The sequence below is a fragment of the Mirounga angustirostris genome, unplaced genomic scaffold (genome assembly GCF_029215605.1).
Source record: "Mirounga angustirostris isolate CCGP_5_RB_7025 unplaced genomic scaffold, mMirAng1.0.hap1 SCAF_13, whole genome shotgun sequence".
Lineage (NCBI taxonomy): Eukaryota > Metazoa > Chordata > Mammalia > Carnivora > Phocidae > Mirounga > Mirounga angustirostris.
In genome coordinates, this window is record NW_026991721.1 from 60,645,141 (window position 1) to 60,668,653 (window position 23,513).

A 23,513-nucleotide genomic window follows, 5' to 3' on the forward strand; every position below is an offset into this window, starting at 1 on the left:
GATTCTTTGAGAATGATTTGTGATCCCCCCTAAGTATGCTGCTTTAGTATCAGAGAGCTAATGCTTTATGTATATTATGAAAGACATAATAGCATCATAACTCTGATATCTCAGAGAGCATGCACACTCAAGGCTTGGGACTGATTAAAACAATGGGAGGTGGGGATCTCCCCCTACTTCCTTTATGTTTGTAATTTAGAGACCTGGTGTGAGATAGGAAAGACCATTCTATTTCCCTTTATCCTGTAGCCAGGTTATCTTGAAAGGAGCTTGGTGGGATGCACTGGGGTAGATTAACAACTTTGGGCTTACCATCTTTGGGGACCCTTCATTCCCCAAAGTGATGACTTTATACAGAATTGGAAAGGGCATGATTTTCTCTTGGTATATTTCCCTGACTCTTGGCTATATTGAGTACCTAACCTAATACACAGCATCCCTTTACCCTAGTCACTTGCCACACTGCAGTGAAATTATCAGTTGACTCTTCTTTAGACTATTAACTCTCTGCGGGGGGCAGGAATTACATCTTACTTATCTTTGTATCTTTGGTACCCACCAAAGTGTCTAGCACCAAGTAAATATCCAGTGAATGTTTGCAGACTTGAAGGGAAAGAGGGCAAATATGGGAAATGATCTTGATCGCCCCCTAGTGACTAACTACCAAGAGCACTAATAACAAGAGAACGTTTAGAGTACACAGGAAATTGGATAAAGAATGGAAGTTGTTAGACTGAAGCTCAGAGAGGCTGCACCAGTAGGAAAGCAGACATGGGTGCCTTCTTTACTGGCCTCCCTTTGTTTTCTTTTATCAATTTTTTTCTTCAAATTTTTATTTAAATTCTAGTTAGCTAACATACAGTGCAATATTGGCCTCAGGAGAAGAATTCAGTTCTTTCATCAATTTTTTAAAATGTATAATGAATCAGCTTTTTTTTTTTTTTCACAGAAATTTAAGAGAGAATTTTCACAAATATATCTTCGTGATGTTTGTTTTCACTTGGATATTATTCTTTAATGACTTCCAGTCACATTTAAGTAAACACAGTATCCTACTCCTGCAAACAAAGTATGTTTTCTACCAAGTTGACTGTCCTTCGACGATGTCAGCGATCCCTCTTTGTGTTGTGCTTTTTTGTTATGTTCCTGTGCTAAAGTATACATCACACATTTCCATGTTTTAATGGAGTTGTTGCTGCTGATCGCAAAGGAGGAGGAGGGTAATCTGGTGTTTATCCACGAGCTAGGCCTTCCTTACCTGTTTGCAATACAGTGGGCAGCCGTGATCACCCACTGTGCAGAGACGATGGTCCCGCCACAGATGTGCTTCTGCCTTCGTTTCAGGGATACCTGAATTACAAAGAGCCTAAATGGGAGCACGTTAAGGCCCTGGGGCCACCCACCCCCCAAATCTGGAGACCGAACATATTCTGAAAAATAGACCCAGATATCTTACAAATATTAGAAATTGTGGGCTGTGGAGGAGTAAAACCCATCCCATGACAGCTCAGAAAGAAGAGCAGTGTTGGAACCAGAACATTCCCAACCTTGGTCTGTAGGAGAGGTAGTTCATTTGAGATGGTTGGCTATAAGGGTTTAGTAGAGCTGGTAGTAAAAATTGTTGGTATTTGTTTATTTATTTTCATAACAGTGTTGGCCCAGACTGTTACTCTAGCAATATGAACAGTTTTGTGAATGAAGAGAAAGAAAGAGAAGTGTAAGATACAGCAGAGTCCGGATAAACAGGTTTGGGAGAAAAACAGGTGAAGGCTAAGGAAATTTTCCACACATGCTCCAATTCCTCCAAGCCTCTTAGAAGAAATAGTCAGTACCTACAATTTTCTCATGCCCTTAACTATTTCACCTCTGTCACTGCTTCAAGCCTATTTTTTGATCTGCCTCTAGCAATGACTTTCTATCTATGGTTTATCCTGTTCATGATATTTAACTCTAAAATGCTTTCAGAGTACAAGTAAATGCTCTTAATTCCATTGTCGGAATGAGAAAAGAAGACATTTATTAGAGTTGTCACTTTTTGACCAAAAATTGTTCAATGAACAACTGAAAAAATTTTAATACAGGGAAAAAGAATAAGTAAAAATAAATAACATCGGGCACCTGGGTGGCTCAGTTGGTTAAGCGACTGCCTTCGGCTCAGGTCATGATCCTGGAGTCCCTGGATCGAGTCCCGCATCGGGCTCCCTGCTCGGCAGGGAGTCTGCTTCTCCCGCTGACCCTCCCCCTCTCATGCTCTCTCTATCTCATTCTCTCTCAAATAAATGAATAAAATCTTTAAAAAAAATAAAAAAATTAAAAAATAAATAAATAAATAACATCACTGACTCTGACTTGAATGTGAACTTCTAAATTGATTAGTCAACCAGTTGATCAAATAAGCATCTGATCAATTAACTCTTCAACCAAGTAATTAATTCATCAGTTAATCAAATGGCAATGACTCAGCCATTCAGTCAACCTACTAAACATAAACTCAATCAACCAACCGTTACTAAATATCCACTGACCAAAAATTAATGTGACTGACTTAAACAAAGTAAAAGTAAGGAGCTATTACTCACAAAGTTAAGAGGCAAGAAAACAACATGGTTCTCAGGGTAAAGAAAGTTGGGAGAATTTCAAAGACAATAAATGTGAACACCATAGGCTAGAGACAGATGCACAAGGGCATTTGATGGAGGTTAGATTGAGAGAAAATTCTTAGGAAAGTAGCTTCTAAGGAGGCAGTATTCTTGATTATTCCCTAGGAGATCCTGTGGTATAGTATAAACCTCCAAACAGAAAGTAGACCTATGGATATGACACCTTTGACTTTCCTGATCATCTTTAATTATAATGAGATAATTATATTTGTTGAATCAGAAAATTGTTTTAATTATAAATTCAAGAGTTTTTTAGCTTATTGAAGTGGGATTTTTGTCTTAGGGGCTGAAAGTTTGGGGTAGCATTTCCAATTTGGGGGGCAAGCCAATAGTGCATGTAATTATTCTGAGCACACATTTTCTGGAACTCAATGGATGGACATCATGAGGGACTTGGATCCTGGCACACACTCATGAGATCTCTGATGATGAGTTAGGCAGAAAGGAGTGTACTAATGAGTAACATGTGTTTCTGGGACATCCATTCCTGAGAAAGCTCATAGTCTACCCACCAGAGAATGTTTCCTGAGACTCACCTGCCAGGGGTAGGAACCCTTCTCCACTTGGTTTCCCCCAACAATGCGACTGAAAATGTTAAGGTAATTCCAAGTTTGTGCCTTCACCAAACTCCGCCCACAAGTGGGAGCTGGGAAAGAGAGAAGACAAAAATCTAGTGATTAGATAGCTCCTAGAACTGAGGAGTACAGGAAACTTTTCTGAGCAAGAAAAAACTGTAGGACATGGAGCATGTAGAAAGATTACAATATGACTTTATGTTAATTGTGGGATTTGCTGTGATTTGCAGTACATGGGATTGTTCAGCTTTTGTCACATAGAATAGGCATATCCTGAAGAGATCTACTTTTCTGATACGAAGATTAAGGACCTCAGAGGTAGATCTCCACTGGGTCAGCAGGAATGTAGCCCCCTTGATTCTGAGCAATTTGGCCCCTTAAAGGCTCCTCACAGCACTCTACGTCTATGATTTCCTCAATGGCATTGATCACATGCCATTATGGTTATTTCTTTGTCTTTAAACCCAACTAGACTGTGGGTGTCTCAAAGATAGGAACTTAATCTTAGAAATATCTAAATTCAAAATATCAAGAGCAGTTCATGATGCATAGAAGCTGCTCAGTTAATTGGTGAAGCAGGTGATGCCATACTCTGCATTAGATTGTAATTGTGTGTACATCTCCTCTGCTCCACCCAGGAGATTGAGTCTGAGACCATGGTCCATGATACCTGGCACACTGTCAGATATTGGACTTCATTCCCTATGGAATTAGAAAGTGGCAGTTTGTTCAAGAACAGTGGAGTAGAGGGCGCCTGGGTGGCTCAGTTGGTTGGGCGACTGCCTTCGTGTCAGGTCATGATCCCCGGAGTCCTGGGATCGAGACCCACGTCGGGCTCCCTGCTCAGCGGGGGGTCTGCTTCTCCCTCTGACACTCTTCCCTCTAGTGCTCTCTGTCTCTCATTCTCTCTTTCTCAAATAAATAAATAAAATCTTTAAAAAAAATTAAAAAGAACAGTGGAGTAGAGAGAAGACCATGTCATGATTCACACAACAGAGTGGTTTTAGGCTAGAAGGGTTGCCAGGTAATGGCAAAAAGAGCTCTTTCTTTTTTGTGGAAAGGACGCTATCCCTGAAAAAGTTGCATTTACTTATTTAACTTCGATGGTTTTTTTGACTCCTAAACTAGCAGATGAGCTAGATTAAAGATGTTTAGGACCGGGGTGCCTGGGTGGTTCAGTTGTTAAGCATCTGCCTTCAGCTCAGGTCATGATCCCAGGGTCCTAGGATCAAGCCCCACATAGGGCTCCCCGCTCCGCGGGAAGCCTACTTCTCCCTCTCCCACTCCCCCTGCTTGTGTTCCCTCTCTTGCTGTGTCTCTCTCTGTCAAACAAATAAGTAAATAAAATCTTTAAAAAAAAAAAAAAGATGTTTAGGACTGCCTGGTAATTCAAGGATGGCACACATTCTGTCCCTTCGGCAGATCATTCTTTTCTACCTGTTTTCAAGGAGGGCCTAGAAAGCTCTGCCTCATGATCACCCACTTCTTTATCTAGCTGGACCCTCTCATCCTTATTCCTCAGCTCAGGCATCACCTCAACTGAGAAGTCTTCCTTGATTTCCTCAAACTGTGTTAAATGTCTCTCCTGTACTGTATAGTACTCTTTCCTCCCCACTTTTATTGATTGTGCCATGCAGTATTGTGATAATGAGTAGTTTATCTGCCTCTATTTGGACTATATACTACACAAGGAAAAAAAAAACCCTATGTTTATTCATCTCTGCATTTCCAAGGTTTCACACAATTCCTAGCCTACAGTAGACACTTAGAAAAGTTGGATGGATAAACAAATGCTTTTTCTGGACAGCATATCCTTGAGAGCATAACTATTTGGATTAATATGTTAAAATACACAAAGCTCTTACAAATAACTTCTCACTTAATCTTCATTCTATGCCTATGAATCAAGCACTATTGCCCCTGCATTACAGATGAGAAAATGAAGAATCAAAGAAACGCACAGCTAATTAACAGCAAAGGATGGATGTAACACTGAGCCTTTTGATTCTGAACCCAATGCAGGCATGACATTGAATCAAAAGCTTATTTTCTAACCGTTTCAGTTGAATGAATCACAAATAAATTAGTCACAAAACTTACTACTTCCTGAACTCATTGAAGCAAAGACAGAAAACAGGATGATTCTTGGGGCTGGCATGACTCTGACTGTGGAGAAGCCTGCCGAGAACTGTTCTCACTTTATGTTCCTTGAGGGGAAAAAGACCATTCCTAATACACCACAGTGAACATACTTCATATTTCCCAGTAAGATAATTTTCCAATAGATTGCAAATGCTTTCAGATATATGTTGATTTCCAGAATTTGCTCCACGAAAAAGGGTGGGATTTTGTAATGTATCCAAATAAGTGAATAATCCGTTTTCTCCAGATCAATGCCATTTGTCCAAGTTGTATTCCATGAACATTTTATGCAGTTTCATACGCTGATTACAGGAGACAAGCCCAAGATAATTACATGAAAAACAGATCTCCAAAATATATCTGCTTCTGTTTTCCCAAAGGAACATTGAATGGAGTAATGATGCCCATTGCCAGCAAAGTTTACTCCTGCAGATGAAGGTAGTTATAGAGTTCATTTGGAACTTACCTTTGGGGAGAGAGAGAGTTGCAGATTTATCTCGTTCCAAACAGAGAATTCCAAGTAGTAAAAACAGCGTATTCTTGTTCAGAGGCATTTTGAGACTCAGAGTTTTTCCTGGAAATTTTAGAGAGACTAAAGAAAACCGAATAGAAAGCCGGTGAGACCAGTAAGAAGCCAATTTAGAAGGAAGTTATTTATTAACAAAGACTGGAGTCATTCAACCATGTCCATATGATGTTTCTGAATGTGGTTTCTTGCAAAGATCTTTGCAAAATGTGGGGAGTCAACCACGGAAGCATAGTCTTGATCGAGCAATATTACATGTCCCATTACACACCCACATCAATATGTTGCTTCCCTCAGAGTATATTGGCTAGCCAAGTGGTTGGTATCTAAGGTTTCACCTGCAAATATTACTTGCTTCTTAGTATATAGGTTACCACTGTCTACAAGAGGACTGAATATCAAGTCGTCCTTGTTTACCAGGTTATACTACATGTTTGCAAACAACCCATCAGAATATGCGAAAACATTTTTGTTTCACTTATTTTCCAATTGTAAATGGGTGGTTATAGCTACGTGTTAGAGAAGGAGAGGAGAGGGGAGGGGAGGAAAGATAATTTGATACCACACTCAGGAAATCAGCTACCAGACTGTCATTTAGATACTGTCTATCTACCTTTTCTGACTATTTTTTATATTTATAGAAGGCAAACACTAAATCTCCTTCATTCTACACTTGGTAGACAACGTGGCACAGGGAGGTGGCTTCTGATTATGCACAAGCCTTTCCCTTCTTTGGCTGAGTTCGTGGCCATGGTCTGGGTGTGAGAAACGCTTGTGGATTGACCAATGCTATCTATGCCCACATAGGAATATGAGATTTTTCTGTCAACTTTTACAAATTACCTGCCCCCAAAAGCAAATGTCAAACCAGAAGCCTTTAACTTCCTTGTGACAACTTTTGCCCTTGGACAAAATAAATCTATAAAAATACATCACATGCAGGGGCACCTGGGTGGCGCAGTGGGTTAAGCATCCAACTCTTGGTTTCGGCTCAGGTCGTGATCTCAGGGTTGTGAGGTTGAGCCCCATGGGCTCTATGCTCAGCAGGGAGTCTGCCTGGGACTCTCTCTTCCTCTGCCCCTCCCCCTGCTCGTGCTCTCTTTCTCCCTCTCAAATGAATAAATAAATCTTTAAAAAATACATCACATGCAAATAGTATAAATGCAAACCAAAGAAGGAAGGACACTCAAACCTCCAACTGAGGCATTTCCACAAATACTTTAATCCTGAAGCTGGACTAATTTGGCTGTTGGGTACTGGTATCAATCATAAGAGGTAATCAATTAAAGTCTAAACTATAATCAAAATCTCAATCTTTTTTTGACAACAAGTGATCTTGCAGTTCCTGTTATATTTTATCAATCACTTTCCAGAGCAATTTGACTAGGAATATGGCGTTCTTGACTTTAAGTCACTATATTTTGTCTATTTATTGTGCACTACGAATGTAAAACTTGCAGGAAGACCTAGATGTGCCAAGGTTGACAAGCCTCAAGAAGGTGTGGAGGTTCCTTTAAACCACAGAGCCTTTTGAGCTTTCAACCTGGTGTCAGTTTCTAATATCACATAATAAAGAAATTTGACTCTAAAATGAAAAACGATGAGATTTTCCTTGCCATGTGAGAGTGGGGCATTTTTGTTGACTGCCACACAGACATGTCATAGGATCTTGCTTTTTCCTTCAGTTTAGGAGAAGACATTTCCTTTAAGTTCTCATATCAACGTATTCAACACATATCACAATTATCAATGTTAGCAACACACTCTTTCCCAACATGAAGCTGGTCATTAAAAGCTTTTAATCTAATCTCTTGAAAGTGTGAACTATGACCCCTTGATGCTAAAATCTTTATTGGGAGATTGTATAAGGTTCTGGAATACTAAATTTCTAGAAGGCCAGGTCCCCAATCCTCTCAGAGTTCCAGGGATTATAATAACTGTACATGGTAGTTACTTGCAGAAAGGGATATATTCGAGTGTTGCTTGGCATGGTAGTATAAAATCAATTTTTCAATCATGAGACTGTAAAATCTTTGGAAGGAAAAAATGTCTCTCTTGGGAATTTTAGACCAAATTCTGTACCAAATATGCATGTGGGGTTCAAATTTTACTGTCTTCCTCTTCTGTAGAACTTCAAGTTGAGAAAATAGCATCACAATTTATCCTGAGCCAGTGATATAGAAGGAAGCTAGCAGAAATAGAGAACAAAACTTATTTGGGAGAAATACTTTCAACCCAGGCTAAACAAGAGTAACACAGACAAAAACCCACTAAAAAAAGATGTGCTCAAAATTTGAAATTACAAAAGAGCAAAAGCAAAAACAAACAGAAATAGACAAGAGTATGTCAGCAGACATATCAAAGACCAGATTTAGACCATCAAGAACTTTAGGTTCTAATAGACATTATAAAATATTGGTTAATATTTTGAAGAAATAGAAGAATAAGAAAACTCAGAAGGGTTTTTGTTTTAGAAAAGAGCACAGAAATTTGAAAAAATAAAAAACAGTCTAGAAATAAAAAAATACACTCAGAAAAAAATAGATTAAATAGTAGATTATACATAACTGAAGAGAATTGATGAGCTGGAATATAGCTCTTAGAAATTACCCAGAATATCACATACACACACACACACACACACACACTTATATATACACACACACATGCAAAGAATGAAGAAGTGCAACTTGGCAGTATCTATCAGAATTTAAATTGGGCAAAGCTTTTGCCCCAGTAATTCCACTTCTTAGAGTATATCCAAGAGAACCACTGGCATATAAGCACAATGAAGCATTGGCAGGGTATAGCTAAATAAATACTAATTAATGCTTGGAATACCATGGATCTTTACAGAGAATGAAGGAGATTAATACATACTCACAAGGAATTACTTAAAAATGTTTTTTGAAGGGGTGCCTTGGTGGCTCAGTCTTTAAGCGTCTGCCTTCGGCTCAGTTCATGATCCCAGGGTCCTGGGATCGAGCCCCGCATCGGGCTCCCTGCTCAGCGGGAAGCCTGCTTCTCCCTTTCCCACTCTCCCTGCTTGTGTTCCCTCTCTCTCTGTGTCTCTCTCTGTCAAATAAATAAATAAAATCTTTTTTAAAAAATGTTTTTTGAGTAAAAGAAAGCAATTTCAGAACAACACAAATGGTAACTTCATTTATGAAAAACCATATGGAAATCAGGAACAAGGAAGAGATTCTTGGTTATCCAAAGGGAGGATTGGGATAGAGATAAATACGAGGTAGGGAAAGGAAGAAGTATCTAGGCACCTTGTCATGGCTACTTCTTAGCAATATCACAGATGACCAAAGGATAGCCCACATTAATTGTGTTGGTCCAAATCAAATTTCAAAACTAATTAGATGTTTGCCATTGTAATACCTATACACAAATAATGTGAAGAATAAATGAAGCTCCTGAGACCTTAGTGAATATCTCAGCCAGCATAATGGTGCAGGCAGACCTAAACTCACCTAATTTTCTCAATCTCCTTGGATTTTCTCCCACTGGATTTTCAGTGAGATGTTAACAAACCTGTGCATATCTGATGCAGAGGTCAATGTTTTGTATTCTAGACAGACCTTAATCCTGCATAAATAAGCCCTGCCCCACAGAGATGATGCCTAGAATTTGTCCCTATCATAATATTTGACCAACAGGTAACATTCATTCTTTGTTACTGATTTATAAATGTCCTTTGCATTTCTAGTAGAAGCTAATAGTTGCTCATTTGAAGTAGATTCTCATTTATGGATTATTTGTTTACTACCATCCATTGCTAGGTGTATTAAAATGCACCATCTCACTTAACACAGCAACCATCTGAGTTAAATATTATTATCTTAATTTTAAAAATAAGGATATTGAGTCTCAAAAGGGTTATGTAACTTTTTCAAGATCATCTGGCTCATAAGTGGCAGACCTTAAATTTATCCCTGGAGCTTTTGGTTCCAAAATCTTATTTTATTTTGATTGCAGCAACTGTACATCATGTTTTCCATATCATACTGGCACCCACATCCTATTTTGAACTCATTTGAGTCTTTCATGTATATATTTTCTTTAAAAAAATATAAGATTTGGGGCGCCTGGGTGGCTCAGTCGTTAAGCGTCTGCCTTCGGCTCAGATCATGAAACCCAGGGTCCTGCTCTGCGGGAAGCCTGCTTCTCCCTCTCCCGCTCCCCCTGCTTGTGTTCCCTCTCTCGCTGTGTCTCTCTCTGTCAAATAAATAAATAAAATCTTTTAAAAAAAGAATAAAAATTAAAAAATATAAGATTTGTTTTAGATTTGTGTCTTTTGAACTTCTGACACAATCCTAGGACTAGTTAATGAAGCTAGAGATTTAGCATTCTTACAATACTGTATCAAATTAATTCACATGAAAAACTGATCAGATCACATTGGTTTAATCATCACTGCAAAGGGTACAGTTTTTCATAGTAAGATTGACTAAGAATAGGGTACTGATAGTTATTTACTTGTATATTTTGTAAAAAAAAATTTTAATGTTGAGGGTTTTTTTAAGTAGCAAGTCCTCCATTTGGAAATTCAGGGACTATACAGGGTCAGCTGTGTTCCTTTCAAAAACAATTACATTTCTTCTCTCTCAAGTAGCAGACTTCTGATATTCGATAATACTTCCAAAATATTATTTAATATTTGGTAATATTTTCTATTTGATAGTACTTGCTGATTCTTTTCATTGTTTGGTACTTGTTTTTTCAGTGGTCTGGCTTATTTCTTGTGGGGATGCAGGGATGCTGGGATGCTGGGTTCCTGGGATGCTGGGATACTGGGATGACCTCAAAACTAGAGGTAGCTGCAGGTTAGTTCATTTTCCCTTTAAAAAAAAAAAAGACCTGGCGCCTGAGTGGCTCAGTCGTTAAGCATCTGCCTTCGGCTCAGGTCATTATCCTGGAGTCCTGGGATCGAGCCCCACATCGGGCCCCCTGCTCCGCAGGGAGTCTGCTTCTCCCTCTCCCACTCCCCCTGCTTGTATTCCCTCTCTCGCTGTGTCTCTCTGTCAAATAAATAAAAAAACAAAAAAACAAAAAAACAAAAAACCCTATGGTGGTATCATCTTCCCATTTCCTTTGACTCAGCTACAAATTCCCCTCTAACCCACCAAATATTTCCCTATTCTGTCCACTCTGCTCAATCCTTTACCACCGCCACCAAGCCAGCACCACATTGCACCTGGGCTACTACAATATACGGAAAGGTCTTTCTGTTCATTCTCTTCACTCCTCTACAAGTTAGTCCCCTTAAAGTAGCCAGAGTTATCTTATCATTATGTAAATTAGATCATGACATTCTCTTTAAAAATTTGCACTGTCTTCCCATTGCACTCAGAATAATGGTTAAACTCATTATGACTTACAAAGCCATAGGTGATCTGGCTTCCGCCTAGTTCTTGAGTTAATCTTGTATCACTCTCCCCACCCGATGGGCTTGACTGTTCTTCAAAAGTGCAAAGCTGGGGCGCCTGGGTGGCTCAGTTGGTTAGGCGACTGCCTTCGGCTGGGGTCATGATCCTGGAGTCCCTGGATCGAGTCCCGCATCGGGTTCCCTGCTCAGCAGGGAGTCTGCTTCTCCCTCTGACCCTCCCCCCTCTCATGTGCTTGCTCTATCTCATTCTCTCTCTGTCAAATAAATAAATAAAATCTTAAAAAAAAAAAGTGCAAAGCTATCACTTCAGGACCCTTGCAGTTAAGTTCCCACTGCGATGCTCTTCCCCTCTATCTTAGCATGGTTGGTTTGCTTGTATCATTTATGCATCATTTAAAATATCTCTTCCATAGAGAGGTTCCTCCTGACCAATTTAAAGATTTCATTTATGTATTTATTTGAGAGACAGAAAGAGAGAGAGCGTGAGTGGGTGGAGGGGCAGAGGGGGAGGGAGAAAGGCAGAATCTCAAGCAGACTCCACGCTGAGCGTGGAGCCCAATACGGGCTCCATCCCATGACCCCAAGATCGTGACCTGAGCTGAAACCGAGAGTCAGACACTTAACTGACTGAGCCACCCAGGTGCCCTCTGACGAATTGTAAATGAGCCAACAAAACACTATCAAATCACCTTATTTTAACTTTGCGCATAGCACTTATCATTGTTGGTAATTATCTTGCTTATTTACTTTTCTTTTTTCCTTTCTTTTTGAATTGTCTGCCCTCCACAATAGAATGTATGACACATGAGGACGTGTCCCTGTGTTATTTAGCAGAAACTCACAAGTTACCTAGAAGTGTCTGATAAATAGAAAGTGCTCGATAAATATTTTTTTTTTTTTTTTTTTTTAAGATTTTATTTATTTGAGAGAGAGAGAACACATGAGAGGGGACAGGGTCAGAGGACGAAGCAGACTCCCTGCCGAGCAGGGAGCCCGATGCGGGACTCGATCCCGGGACTCCAGGATCATGACCTGAGCCGAAGGCAGTCGCTTAAGCAACTGAGCCACCCAGGCGCCCCTCGATAAATATTTTTAAATGAAAAAATAATTTGTGCCTTTTAGATATTTTCCCAGATATAGTGAATCAAGTATGCATTCCGATATTTGATTTTCTTCATTGGACAATTGCCTGGATGCTATGTACTATTCAACTGTACTCATCCATTAGGGAAAGAAACATAAGGTCTAGTTTCAAGCTTAGTTATCAATAATGTGTGATAGTAATAAAATTTTCTAATCTCTGTAGGCTACAATTTACCCACTCCTTATCAGAGATGAGGTTGGAATAGGACAAGAGAACAAATGTACTAAGAAAATATAGTATAATGGGGCATCTATGTAGGCTCACTTGAAGTTTGTGGTCACAGCTTAAATGAGACCAGTCAATGCATTTGCACATTTTTCCCCAGACACAGTTTGGCCTAAGAGTGTAGGTGTAGAGTAAGCTGAAAATTGCATTTAGCCAGAAGTCACTTTTGTTAGGTGAGAACAAAAAAGAAGAGCAACAAGGAAATGGAGGTGCAACCATGGGAATGATTATAATGATGGTTTATGGGATACTCAGAGGAGATATGTGGGGAGGGCTTGAGAGCCTCAGTTTCAACTCTCCAATGTATCCAACCCTTCCCTCCAGGGCCTGCACAAGGTCCTGGGGTGCCTGGGTGGCTTAGTCAGTTAAGCATCTGCCTTCCGCTCAGGTCATGATCCCAGGGTCCTGGGATCGAGCCTTGCTTCAGACTCCCTGCTCAGTGGGAAACCTGCTTCTCCCTCTCCCAGTGCTCCTGCTTGTGTTCCCGCTCTCGCTGTGTCTCTCTCTGTCAAATAAATAAATAAAATCTTAAAAAAAAAAAAAAAACCACAAGGTCCTTAGTTGTGGAGATTGGTGAAGGTCTAGACAGTAGCAGTTCCTTTTTTTTTTTTTTTAAGATTTTATTTATTTATCTATTTGTCAGAAAGAGAGAGAGCAAGAGCAAGCACAAACGGGGGCGGGGGGGAGCGGCAGGCAGAGGGAAAAGCAGGCTCCCCACTGAGCAAGGAGACTGATACAATATGAGACTCGATCCCAGGACCTTGGGATCATGACCTGAGCTGAAGGCAGATGCTTAACTGACTGAGCCACCCAGGTGTCCCTAGACAGTTGCAGTTCTGCTTTTTAGCTTATTGTGCTGATTATCAACTGTCACACCATTTTTGGTTGGTTGAGATTTCCTTTTACATGAAAGCTTACTTCTGCCTTCTGAATATGTTTTTCAATATTTAAGTTAGCAGTTTATCCAAGTATTTTGTTGAGAATGTTTTAGGATATTTCATGTTCACAGTATTGCTTAAAATGAAAGTCTGCTTTAATTTTAATTTTTGCATTCTTATGATTAAACCTACTCGTTAATTTTGTTAGGTGAAATGATCTTTGATATTCCTTACGTTTATGTATTATTGTCTTGTGCTCATGTAGCTAGCATAATATAAGCATGGAAGCATTGTGTCCACATATTCGATATATGTGATTCTTATATGATTAGGAAATGTATCTTTTTGTTAGGTCTGTGTAGTACCTGAAGTACAATTAATAATCCAAAGTGTATTTATTTCTCATGCTGTTCTCAGGATTAAACCCTACACACAGCTTCCATTTATAGCCAATCTGTAATTATATTAACCAGGTAAAGTGATGTTATGCTCTTCTAACAAATCAACCCTGGAAACTCAGTGTAGCCTAATACAGCATAGATTTATTTTTTCACTTCTAGTATATTTCCAGTTATTCTCTGTTTTCCACATTCCTTCAAATCCCAGGCTGCTGGGAGGTACCACTCTCTTCTAGTTGTATCATGTAGAATATATTACTGTGTAAGAAGAAGAGAAAGCTGTCCAGTGGTAATTTAATTTGACCTAGAAGAGACATATGGCATTTCCTCATTTAGCCTGTTGGCATGTACTGTTCACAGTCTCACTTAACCACAAAGGGGCTGGGAAATGTGGTCTCCCAGGTGAACAAGATAAGAGCAAATTGGATATTGCTAAACACTAGCTTAAGGTCAATCACTTTGACTTTTCTGGTTCTCATCAGATTTAAGTGTTCATTCAACAACCTGAACTAATCAAATGATGCAAATGCGTTAACTGTGCTCTGATCTGGGTCATTGGTCTCTTTGTATCTTTGGCCTTAAAGTAATAGACATTAATATTCTCAAATCATGCATAATATAAAAAATATATATACAGAATATATGTAATAGATGTTTATGTTTTCCATTAGCCTTGTCACTTTATGCGAAGAACTATCTTAAATACCCAATGCCAGTATGTTAACTAATGCCAACTTTAATTTATAATTTTCTAAAGTCACAAAATATTTCATGAAACTCTGCTGGGTTCAAATTAAATGTGTACATTTCAGGGTTAGGAGACTTTTTTTCTCTCCTTTGTTCATTGTTTACAGTCCATGATTAGAGAGTGTTTTCTTTTTCTTCTGTTAGGTTCTATATTTTTAAAATATCGTCGTGTAAGTTAACATCTTAGAAAGCATCATGTACTCAATGGAAATGCAATTGATGGTAGTGTTGCCAGTCTAGGTCACTTTCTCAGGAAGACTTGAAGATTTGGCCTTTTTTTTTTTTTTTTTTTTGATTTATTTATTTGACAGAAGGAGAAAGATAGTGAGAGTGAGAGCACAAGCAGGGGGAGGGGCAGAGGAAGAGAGAGAAGCAGGCTGCCTGCTGAGCAAGGAGCCCGACCTGGTTCTCCACCCCGGGACCTGGTATCATGACCTGAGCCCAAGGCAAACGCTTAACCAACTGAGCCATCCGGGCACCCTGACTTGGCCTGTCTTATACAGGGTTATCATAATCTTTTGAAGTAGTTATTCTGGAGTCTTGAAAAATTTTATTCCCACCTAAAATAAGACAGGCCAGGGCGCGTGGGTGGCTCAGATGGTTGAGTGTCTGCCTTCGGCTCAGGTCATGATCCCAGGGTCCTGGGATCGAGCCCCACATCGGGCTCCTGGCTCAGTGGGGAGCCTGCTTCTCCCTCTCCCTCTGCTTCTCTCCCTGCTCGTGCTCTCTCTCTCTATCTCTGTGTCTCAAATGAATAAATAAAATCTTAAAAAAATATATGTTTTTTAAAAAATAATAAATAAAATAAAATAAAATAAAATAAGACAGACCAAAAGAATTTATTCCATAGTTTTGTCACCAAGATGACTCAATCCAGGTAACACAGAAGGAACTCTGAAGGCTGAGTCTTTGAGAGCTCCTTTGAGAATTCCCAGTAGTTATTCATATTTCTCAAAGGTTTGTCTGCAAACACTTGTCTTTGAACCTTTGCTGACAAGCCTTTGAATAGTAGGAAAAACTACCGGGGAGTGGTGCTGTGGAGGGGGCTACGGCACAGTGGAGCTTTCTTTCAGCAAGCCAGTTGGTATTTCCAGGGTATAAAATTATGAATTAAGACATCCAGGCTGCTGAAGGCAAGCAATATACCTGCCATCCTTCTTTGTAATATCTCCCAAGGTGTTCATTGCCACCACTCTGTCACAGCTTTATTTTAGGTGTTTATGGTTGAGCCTGGATAGTTTTCAGCCTCCTTAATTACCTCCCTGCCTCCAGAACCATCCCCATGACTTCTGATTAATCATGTTTGAAGAGTAAAATATGGTTTTCCAATTATTACAAAAGTGGTGTGTGTCAAACGAGTCCTAGAGCAAGAGTAGATTCCAATTCTCCCGAATTCAATGTTCCTGGCATATAAATTGGTGAAAGTATAACTCTTTGCAAATAGTCAGGGATATAAAGACAGCCTACAGAAGGAGCTAGCTTAAAGAAGTCCTGGTAACTCAGCTCTCTCGTGGATGAAGTTATTTATCCACAGTTTTTTAAAAAAGATAACACCAGAGAATCCCAGGCTAGTCACCAGGTTTTACAATGAAGTGATTGGGCAGTGTTCCCTCTCATCTCCCTGGATTGCTTACGTTCTGCATTTAAAAAATATGTATCAGCCACTTGTATGTCTTCTTTTGTGTAATGTCTCTTCAAGTCCTTTGCCAATTTTATTCTCATATTGTACTTTTCTTATTGATTTGTTCTTACTATAATCTGTCTATAAGTCCTTTGTCAGATTTGTACATTTTAAAGTTACACTCCTATTCTGGTTTGCCTTGTCACTCTCTAAATTGTATCTTTTGATGAACAGATGTTTTTAATTTTAATGAAGTCTAATTTAATAATATTTTCTTTATTGTTTAGTGCTTTAGCAACAAGTTCAAGAAATCTTTACCCAATCCAAGATTATAATGATACTCTCTCATATATTCATCTCGAGGCTTTATACTTTAGAAATTCAGTGTTGGGCTATAATTTTAAATATTTTGTTTTGCCTATGAATTCAAAAAGGCAAGGCCCACACCTCTATTTACTGTGAGAATGTGTGGGACTATGTGATTTTGCTTATATTACCAGTTCCTCCTCCAAGGCTGTTTTCTAGGTAAAATCCTTGGAGTGTAAGAGAAGGGAATTTTTGGGTGAAATGATTTCTTTTTTGCACTTGGGTTTCTTCTAGATTTCTGTCTGTCCAGGCAGTTCACACTGACATTCAAGGATTAACAAATTCCTTCTTACCCCTTCAAGGTCTCTCAGTATAATCAGGCCAGACTCTGCACCTGCCATCAGGTATGCAACCTGCCATAGTTCTCTGCTCACAGGGAAACACAGGGAAATAATCCCATTTACAATAACACCAAAAAGAATAAAATTAACCTAGGAATAAATTCAACGAAGGAGGTGAAAGACTTGTATACTGAAAATTACAAAATATTGATAAAAGAAATTAAACAAGACTCAAGCAAATGTAAAAACATCCTGGGTTCTTGGGTTGGTAGGCTTGTTAAAATATCCATACTACCCAAAGCAGATTCAGTGCATCCCTACCAAAATCTCAATGGAATTTTGGTATAGAAATAGGAAAAACAATTCTAAAATTCATATGGAGTCACAAAGGGCCCCCAAACAGCCAAAATAATCTTAAGAAGGAAGAACAAAGCTGTAGGCATCACACTTCCTGATTCAAATAATACTGCAAAGCTACAGTAATTAAAACAGTATGGTACTGACATAAAGACAGACATATAGAGCAATGAATAGAATAGAGAGCCCAAAATAAATACATGCATGTACAAATAATTTTCGACAAGAGCACCAAGAATACACAGTGAGGAAAGGATAGATAGTCCCATCAATAAATGGTGTTGGGAAAACTGGATATCCACATGCAAAAGAATGAAATTGAACTCTTACCTTACACTACACACAAGAATCAACTCAAAATGTATTAAAGACTTAAATGTAAGAACTAAAACTGCAAGAAGAAAACCCCTGGAAGAAAACACAGGAGAAAGGCTTCATGTCATTGGTCTTGGCAATAAATTTTTTTTTGTATGACATCAAAATCACAGGCAACAAAAACAAAAATAGATAAGTGGGACTACATCAAACTAAAAAACTTCTGTCCTGCAATGAAAACAATCACCAAAGTGAAAAGGCAACTACAGAATAAGAGAAAATATTTGTAAACCATGTATCTAATAAGAGGTTAGTTTCCAAAATATATAAGGAACAACTCAATAAAAACAACTCAATAGCAAAAACACTAATAACTCGATTTAAAAAAATGGCCTAAAGACCTGAACAGACATTTCTTCAAAGACATAAAAATGTAAAAATGGCCAAGAGGTACAAGGAAAGACGCTCCACATCACTAATCATCATGTAGATGTAAATCAAAACCACAACGAGATATCACCTCATATGTGCCAAGATGGCTATTATAAAAAAAAAATACAAAACAAAACAAAAGACAAGTGTAGGTGAGGATATGAAGAAGGAGCAAACTTTTGTACATTGTTTTGGGAATGCAAAATGGTGTATGGAGGTTACTCAATCAAGAATAGAACTACCATGGGGGGTGGGGTGGGAGGGATGGGGTGACTGGGTGATAGACACTGGGGAGGGTATGTGCTCTGGTAAGCGCTGTGAATTGTGCAAGACTGTTGAATCTCAGATCTGTACCTCTGAAACAAATAATGCAATATATGTTAAGAAAAAAAAAAAGAAGAAGAAGAAGGTAGCGGGAGGGGAAGAATGAAGCGGGGAAATTGGAGGGGTAGACGAACCATGAGAGACGATGGACTCTGAAAAACAAACAGGGTTCTAGAGGGGAGGGCGGTGGGAGGATGGGTTAGCCTGGTGGTGGGTATTGAGGAGGGCACATTCTGCATGGAGCACTGGGTGTTATGCACAAACAATGAATCATGGAACACTTCATCTAAAACTAATGATGTAATGTATGGGGATTAACATAAGAATAAAAAAAAATAAAATGTAAAAGAGAAAAAAAAAAACCCCAATATCTGAGGAAAGACTGAAATATTTGTAAACACTTTTCCCAGATAAATCCTGGGCAGTCAAGAATATGTTTTTCCAAAACATATTGGATATGGAATAGTTGATTTGGAATAGTTATTGTTCTTATTCTACATATTTCCAAAAAGTTTGACCAGTGGATAGGTAGAGAGGTAGATTAAAAATCATTAAAATGAAAAATTTTTTTCAAACAAACAAACAAAAAGAATAGAACTACCATATCATCCAGTAATCCCACCTGTAGATATTGATCTAAAAAAAAAAAAGACAATGAGCAATTATTTACACTAGTACCTACATAAGTAAAAGTGCAGAATACATTTCAGGGCTCTCTGAAACTATTCACTGTGAGACTATGACTTAGTCCAGGGTGTCAGAGGATGCTTCAATGGTGAAATAAATTTAAACCTGAGACCTAAGGTGACTAGGAATTAGTCTTCCATTGGAAGGAGGTAGAGTGATGACTACAATCATAAGATGGTTTGTAGTTAGGTAAAGATAGAGATGTAGGAGTATCTATTTATCTTTAGGTCACAGTGTAATATCTGATACAGAGAAAGATTTTCTAAAAATTGTTTAACACTAATTCAACAAACATCTGTTTAGTGCCTCCTACATTCCCAGCACTACACCATTAAAAAGGGTTACAAAAATAATTAGTCATAGACACGGCACTTTCACACCAGGGAAAGAACAAGATCTTCCAACTATAATGGGGACTAATCAAGTGCTGTAAACAAAATGTTGGGAGAAGTACAGGAATGAAGGGAATTTAATTCTCCCAGATATGATCTGGAATGTTTTTGTGGAATTGATGGCTACCTATTTGTGTCATTCATCAGCCACAGCTGGGCTTCCTTAAAACCTAAAGGAATAGTATCTTTCTAGGACAGAGAGTCTCACAGCATGTCCATTTCCTAATTTGCTGGATTTGAGGTATTTGAGCTGTTAGATCTTTCTAATGTGGATTATCAGGTTTAGCTTTGTTCTGAAGATGATTGATGGGCTGTCCCAGAATCAAAGGAACCTGACTTTCAACCTTAGAGAATGTTGTGCTATGTGGCCATGGTTCAAGAATACAGCCAGAGTTGATTGTGGCCATGTATCTTTGACAACCTGCCAGTCTATGTGGCAGTTGTGGATGGCAGAGTCCTAAGAAAAATGTTAGTGTGAGCTTCATTGTTTTATTAGAAAGCTTACATGTTGGTGGATCAAAATTGACAAAGGGAAGAGGGAAGAGCATGTGTGTGAGAAATGTCTGCCACCAATAAGCATGGTGTGTATGTCAAGTGTCCTAGGACAGATCCATATTACATGTGAAAAATATATGATTTTTTTAAATGTACATCACTTATATTGCAATTCCAGTGGATTCATGTTTGTAAATTAAACTGTACTAGCAAACCCAAATTATTGCTAAACGTAGGTGACATGAAAACCTCAACCACTGAATATAGCCACATTTCAGAAATGCCACAAATAGTCACAGCCATATTAGTCATGTTGATCTAATAATCAACTTCAATGATAGTAAAATGTTATAATTATTTTCAATTTAAATTGAAATGTTTAATTTTTTCATTTAATTAAAAAAGTAAATGGAACCTCAGAGTATGTATTTCATTCATACATTTTTACGTAATCATGTTTACATGTTATCTCTCTGTCCCAATAGATGCGCACATGTAACTTCTCTATCCCAATGGATTCTCAATGTAGTTTTCCAAAACAAATAACTAATTAATTTGTAATTACAAGTGAAGTAAGTGATTTGGGCCTTATCTCAAATGACACAAGCCTCACTTAAATATGGCTCTGCCGTTCAGTGACAATTCCTTGGAGCCTATCCCTAGTGTTGCAGTGGATGTGTCGCTAATTTATCCTTGTTCTTTTTTAGGGACACAGAAATATTTGATTCTCTTATATGTACAAGAAGTTACAAGTTGATTATTTCGAGTAAATTATTAGTAACTGAGCATTTATTTGTTGCGTACACAGTGCTTGGTCTTTTCATCCACATCATATCATTTTTAACACAAGAATCACATGAGGTAGGTATCATTATTTCCTTTTTACAGGTGAGGATACAGAAGATCAACAACTTCTTGTAACATGCCTCTGATTCCATAGACTGTGAGAGGTGGAGCTAGAAACCAATCCCAAGTTTGTGTGGCTGCGAAGTCCGAGGTATTTCTGCACATCCCTTTGCCTTCCCTGCTGGCTCTCATATCCAACTTTGAAAACGTTTATGTCTTTCATCCATTTATTTTTTTCTCAAAAAATTTATTTCAGTTTGAGGCTTTGTCTCATTAAAAATGCCAAAATGTGAGGATTCAGACACGTAACCCTAGTACTGTTCATACTGTAGGACGTCATTGCCATGATTAACATGTAACATTGAGTAAAATGTGCATGGTTGCTGACAGTTACGTATTATTTTTTTCTTAATTCTTCTTCAGATAGAAGCTCTTCAGGAAGAAGCAGATTATTCAGCATATTTTGGTCTTTATACTAGAAGAGCCATGGAAATGACTGAATGTAACTTAATATATTTTCCCCTGTCCTTGATCATGTGCTCTAATTTGAACTAAGGGAGTATTATTCTGAAATGCTAATCTTTCTTTCAATCCAATTTCCTAGCCTTCCTAGCTGGCTACTTGCATCCATACCTCTCTACCCTCTCCCCCCATCACCATCATATGCTCTCACTTCCTATTTCCCTATAGTTGCTAAATAGAACTGATGAGACCAAAACTTACTAATGCAATTCCCCAAATGCTTCATTTCAGTTCACTTTCCAATTAATCCCAGTCCATAAAAATACCTGGACTCTTCTTACTGCTTCATGCAATCTCAGAAGGATGAAAAAGTATGGTGTAAGAGATAAGTCCTGGAAGATTTTGCAAAATATCCAGGATTTAGCTTGTAACAATAGTAAAAATTCTATTTGGCCCTTTCATCTTGGACATAGACACTTTCCAGCCCCTGGTATCATTATAACTAAGGATGTAATTTTTTCATTCCAGGCAAAGGATCAAGTAAGAAAGAGATGTCAAAGTCAGCTCCATATTGTTTATCCAATAATTGGATAAATGGTGATAGTATTTACTAAAAAAGAGAATACTGGGGCAGAGGCACATTTGGGATGGGGGTGGAAAATCAAGAGCTGGCCTTTCCATGATCATTTCGGTGATTTACAGTTTATGTTACTACAATCAGTATTGGTGTAATAGCCTTTTATGTATTTCTGGTACACATGGGGCAGACTTGCTCTATGGTATACAAATAGGAGTAAAATAGCTGAATTCTAAGATCACTGAGTCTTCAATTTTAATATTTACATGGAATTTGAAAAAATTCATGTGCACAAAGTACTCTATGAGTGAGGCAGAGTTACCATTTAAAAATTGTAATTGTACGGTTCTGTTTAGATATCTACATTAAATGTGGGGTAATTTCAACCGTGTAACCGTCTCTGGTTCTGATTTCAATAGGCACCATTAAATGGATAGATGGAGACTGAAAACCATACAACAGTGACAGAGTTCATTATTCTGGGATTAACAGATAACCCCACACTATGTGCCATCTTCTTTGTGATTTTCCTGGGAGTTTATATAGTTACCATAGTGGGAAATATCAGTATAATCATCTTAATCCAAAGCAGCCCACAGCTTCACACCCCAATGTACCTTTTCCTCAGCCATTTGGCCTTTGTGGACATCGGGTATTCCACGTCAGTCACGCCAGTCATGCTCATGAGTTTCTTAAGAGAGAGAACGACCATCCCTGTCACAGGCTGTATAGCCCAGCTTGGCTCTGATGTCACCTTTGGGACTACAGAGTGCTTCCTGCTGGCTACCATGGCCTATGATCGCTATGTGGCCATCTGCTCTCCCTTGCTCTACTCTACCCAGATGTCCCCAGTGGTCTGCTTCCTCCTATTGGGGGCTTGCTACCTGGGTGGATGCATGAATGCTTCATCATTTACGGGCTGTTTGATGAATCTATCCTTCTGTGGACCAAATAAAATCAACCATTTTTTCTGTGACCTCTTTCCACTCTTGAAGCTTTCTTGTGGGCATATTTATATTGCTGAAATATCTCCTGCCATCTCTTCTGCATCTGTCCTCATAAGCACACTGTTTACCATAATTGTGTCCTACAGTTACATCCTCCACTCAATCCTGAATATGCGCTCTACGGAGGGGAGGAAGAAGGCCTTCTCTACCTGCACTTCCCACCTCACTGCAGTCACTTTGTTTTATGGGACAGTTTTGTTTGTTTATGTGATGCCCAAGTCGAGTTATGCAGCTGATCAGGTCAAAGTGGCATCAGTGATCTATACAGTGGTGGTCCCCATGTTGAACCCCCTCATCTACAGCCTGAGGAACAAGGAGGTGAAAGAGGCCATGAGAAAACTAATGGCTAAAGCACATTGGTTCTCCTGAATTACATCAGATATGAATCCATAAATAACAAACCAATGATTTGAGGAAACATTTGTGCTGTATACTTTGATGATATTTATCATTAAGTTTATCACTTTGATAGTGAAGAACGCCTATATATATAAAAAGCCAATGTTTACTTCCATATAGAAAGTGAAATATATCATTAACATGGAAATCTGCTTCACTCAAATTAAATATTAACTTTTCAAGGTAAGAATACCTTTGCAAAATAGTTGCATTCATCAGCTGTGAGTCCTATTTAAATAAAGAAAGCTATTTCCATCAAAGA

General features: G+C 38.6%; 2 protein-coding genes across 2 annotated transcripts in view; one reads left to right on the forward strand and one right to left on the reverse strand.

The window, feature by feature from the left end:
* OVCH2 (ovochymase 2) overlaps positions 1-5,931 on the reverse strand; it is a 17,204-nt gene extending 11,273 nt beyond the window's left edge. Inside the window, exons 1-3 of the mRNA XM_045892771.2 lie at positions 5,844-5,931; positions 3,197-3,306; positions 1,259-1,350 (exon numbers count right to left, since the gene is read on the reverse strand). Coding sequence (XP_045748727.1) covers positions 1,259-1,350; positions 3,197-3,306; positions 5,844-5,931 — 290 coding nt within the window. The remainder of the gene's footprint in view (positions 1-1,258; positions 1,351-3,196; positions 3,307-5,843) is intronic.
* A 16,345-nt stretch (positions 5,932-22,276) lies between these two features.
* Positions 22,277-23,221, forward strand: LOC123858034 (olfactory receptor 5P4). The gene has a single exon (XM_045895300.1). The coding sequence runs from the start codon at positions 22,283-22,285 to the stop codon at positions 23,219-23,221; it is 939 nt and encodes a 312-aa protein (XP_045751256.1). The 5' UTR covers positions 22,277-22,282.
* Positions 23,222-23,513: the final 292 nt, after the last annotated feature.

Coding starts and splice junctions, on each gene's coding strand:
- LOC123858034 (XM_045895300.1), top strand. CDS start 22,283: ATGGAGACTGAAAACCATACAACAGTGACAGAGTTCATTATTCTGGGA.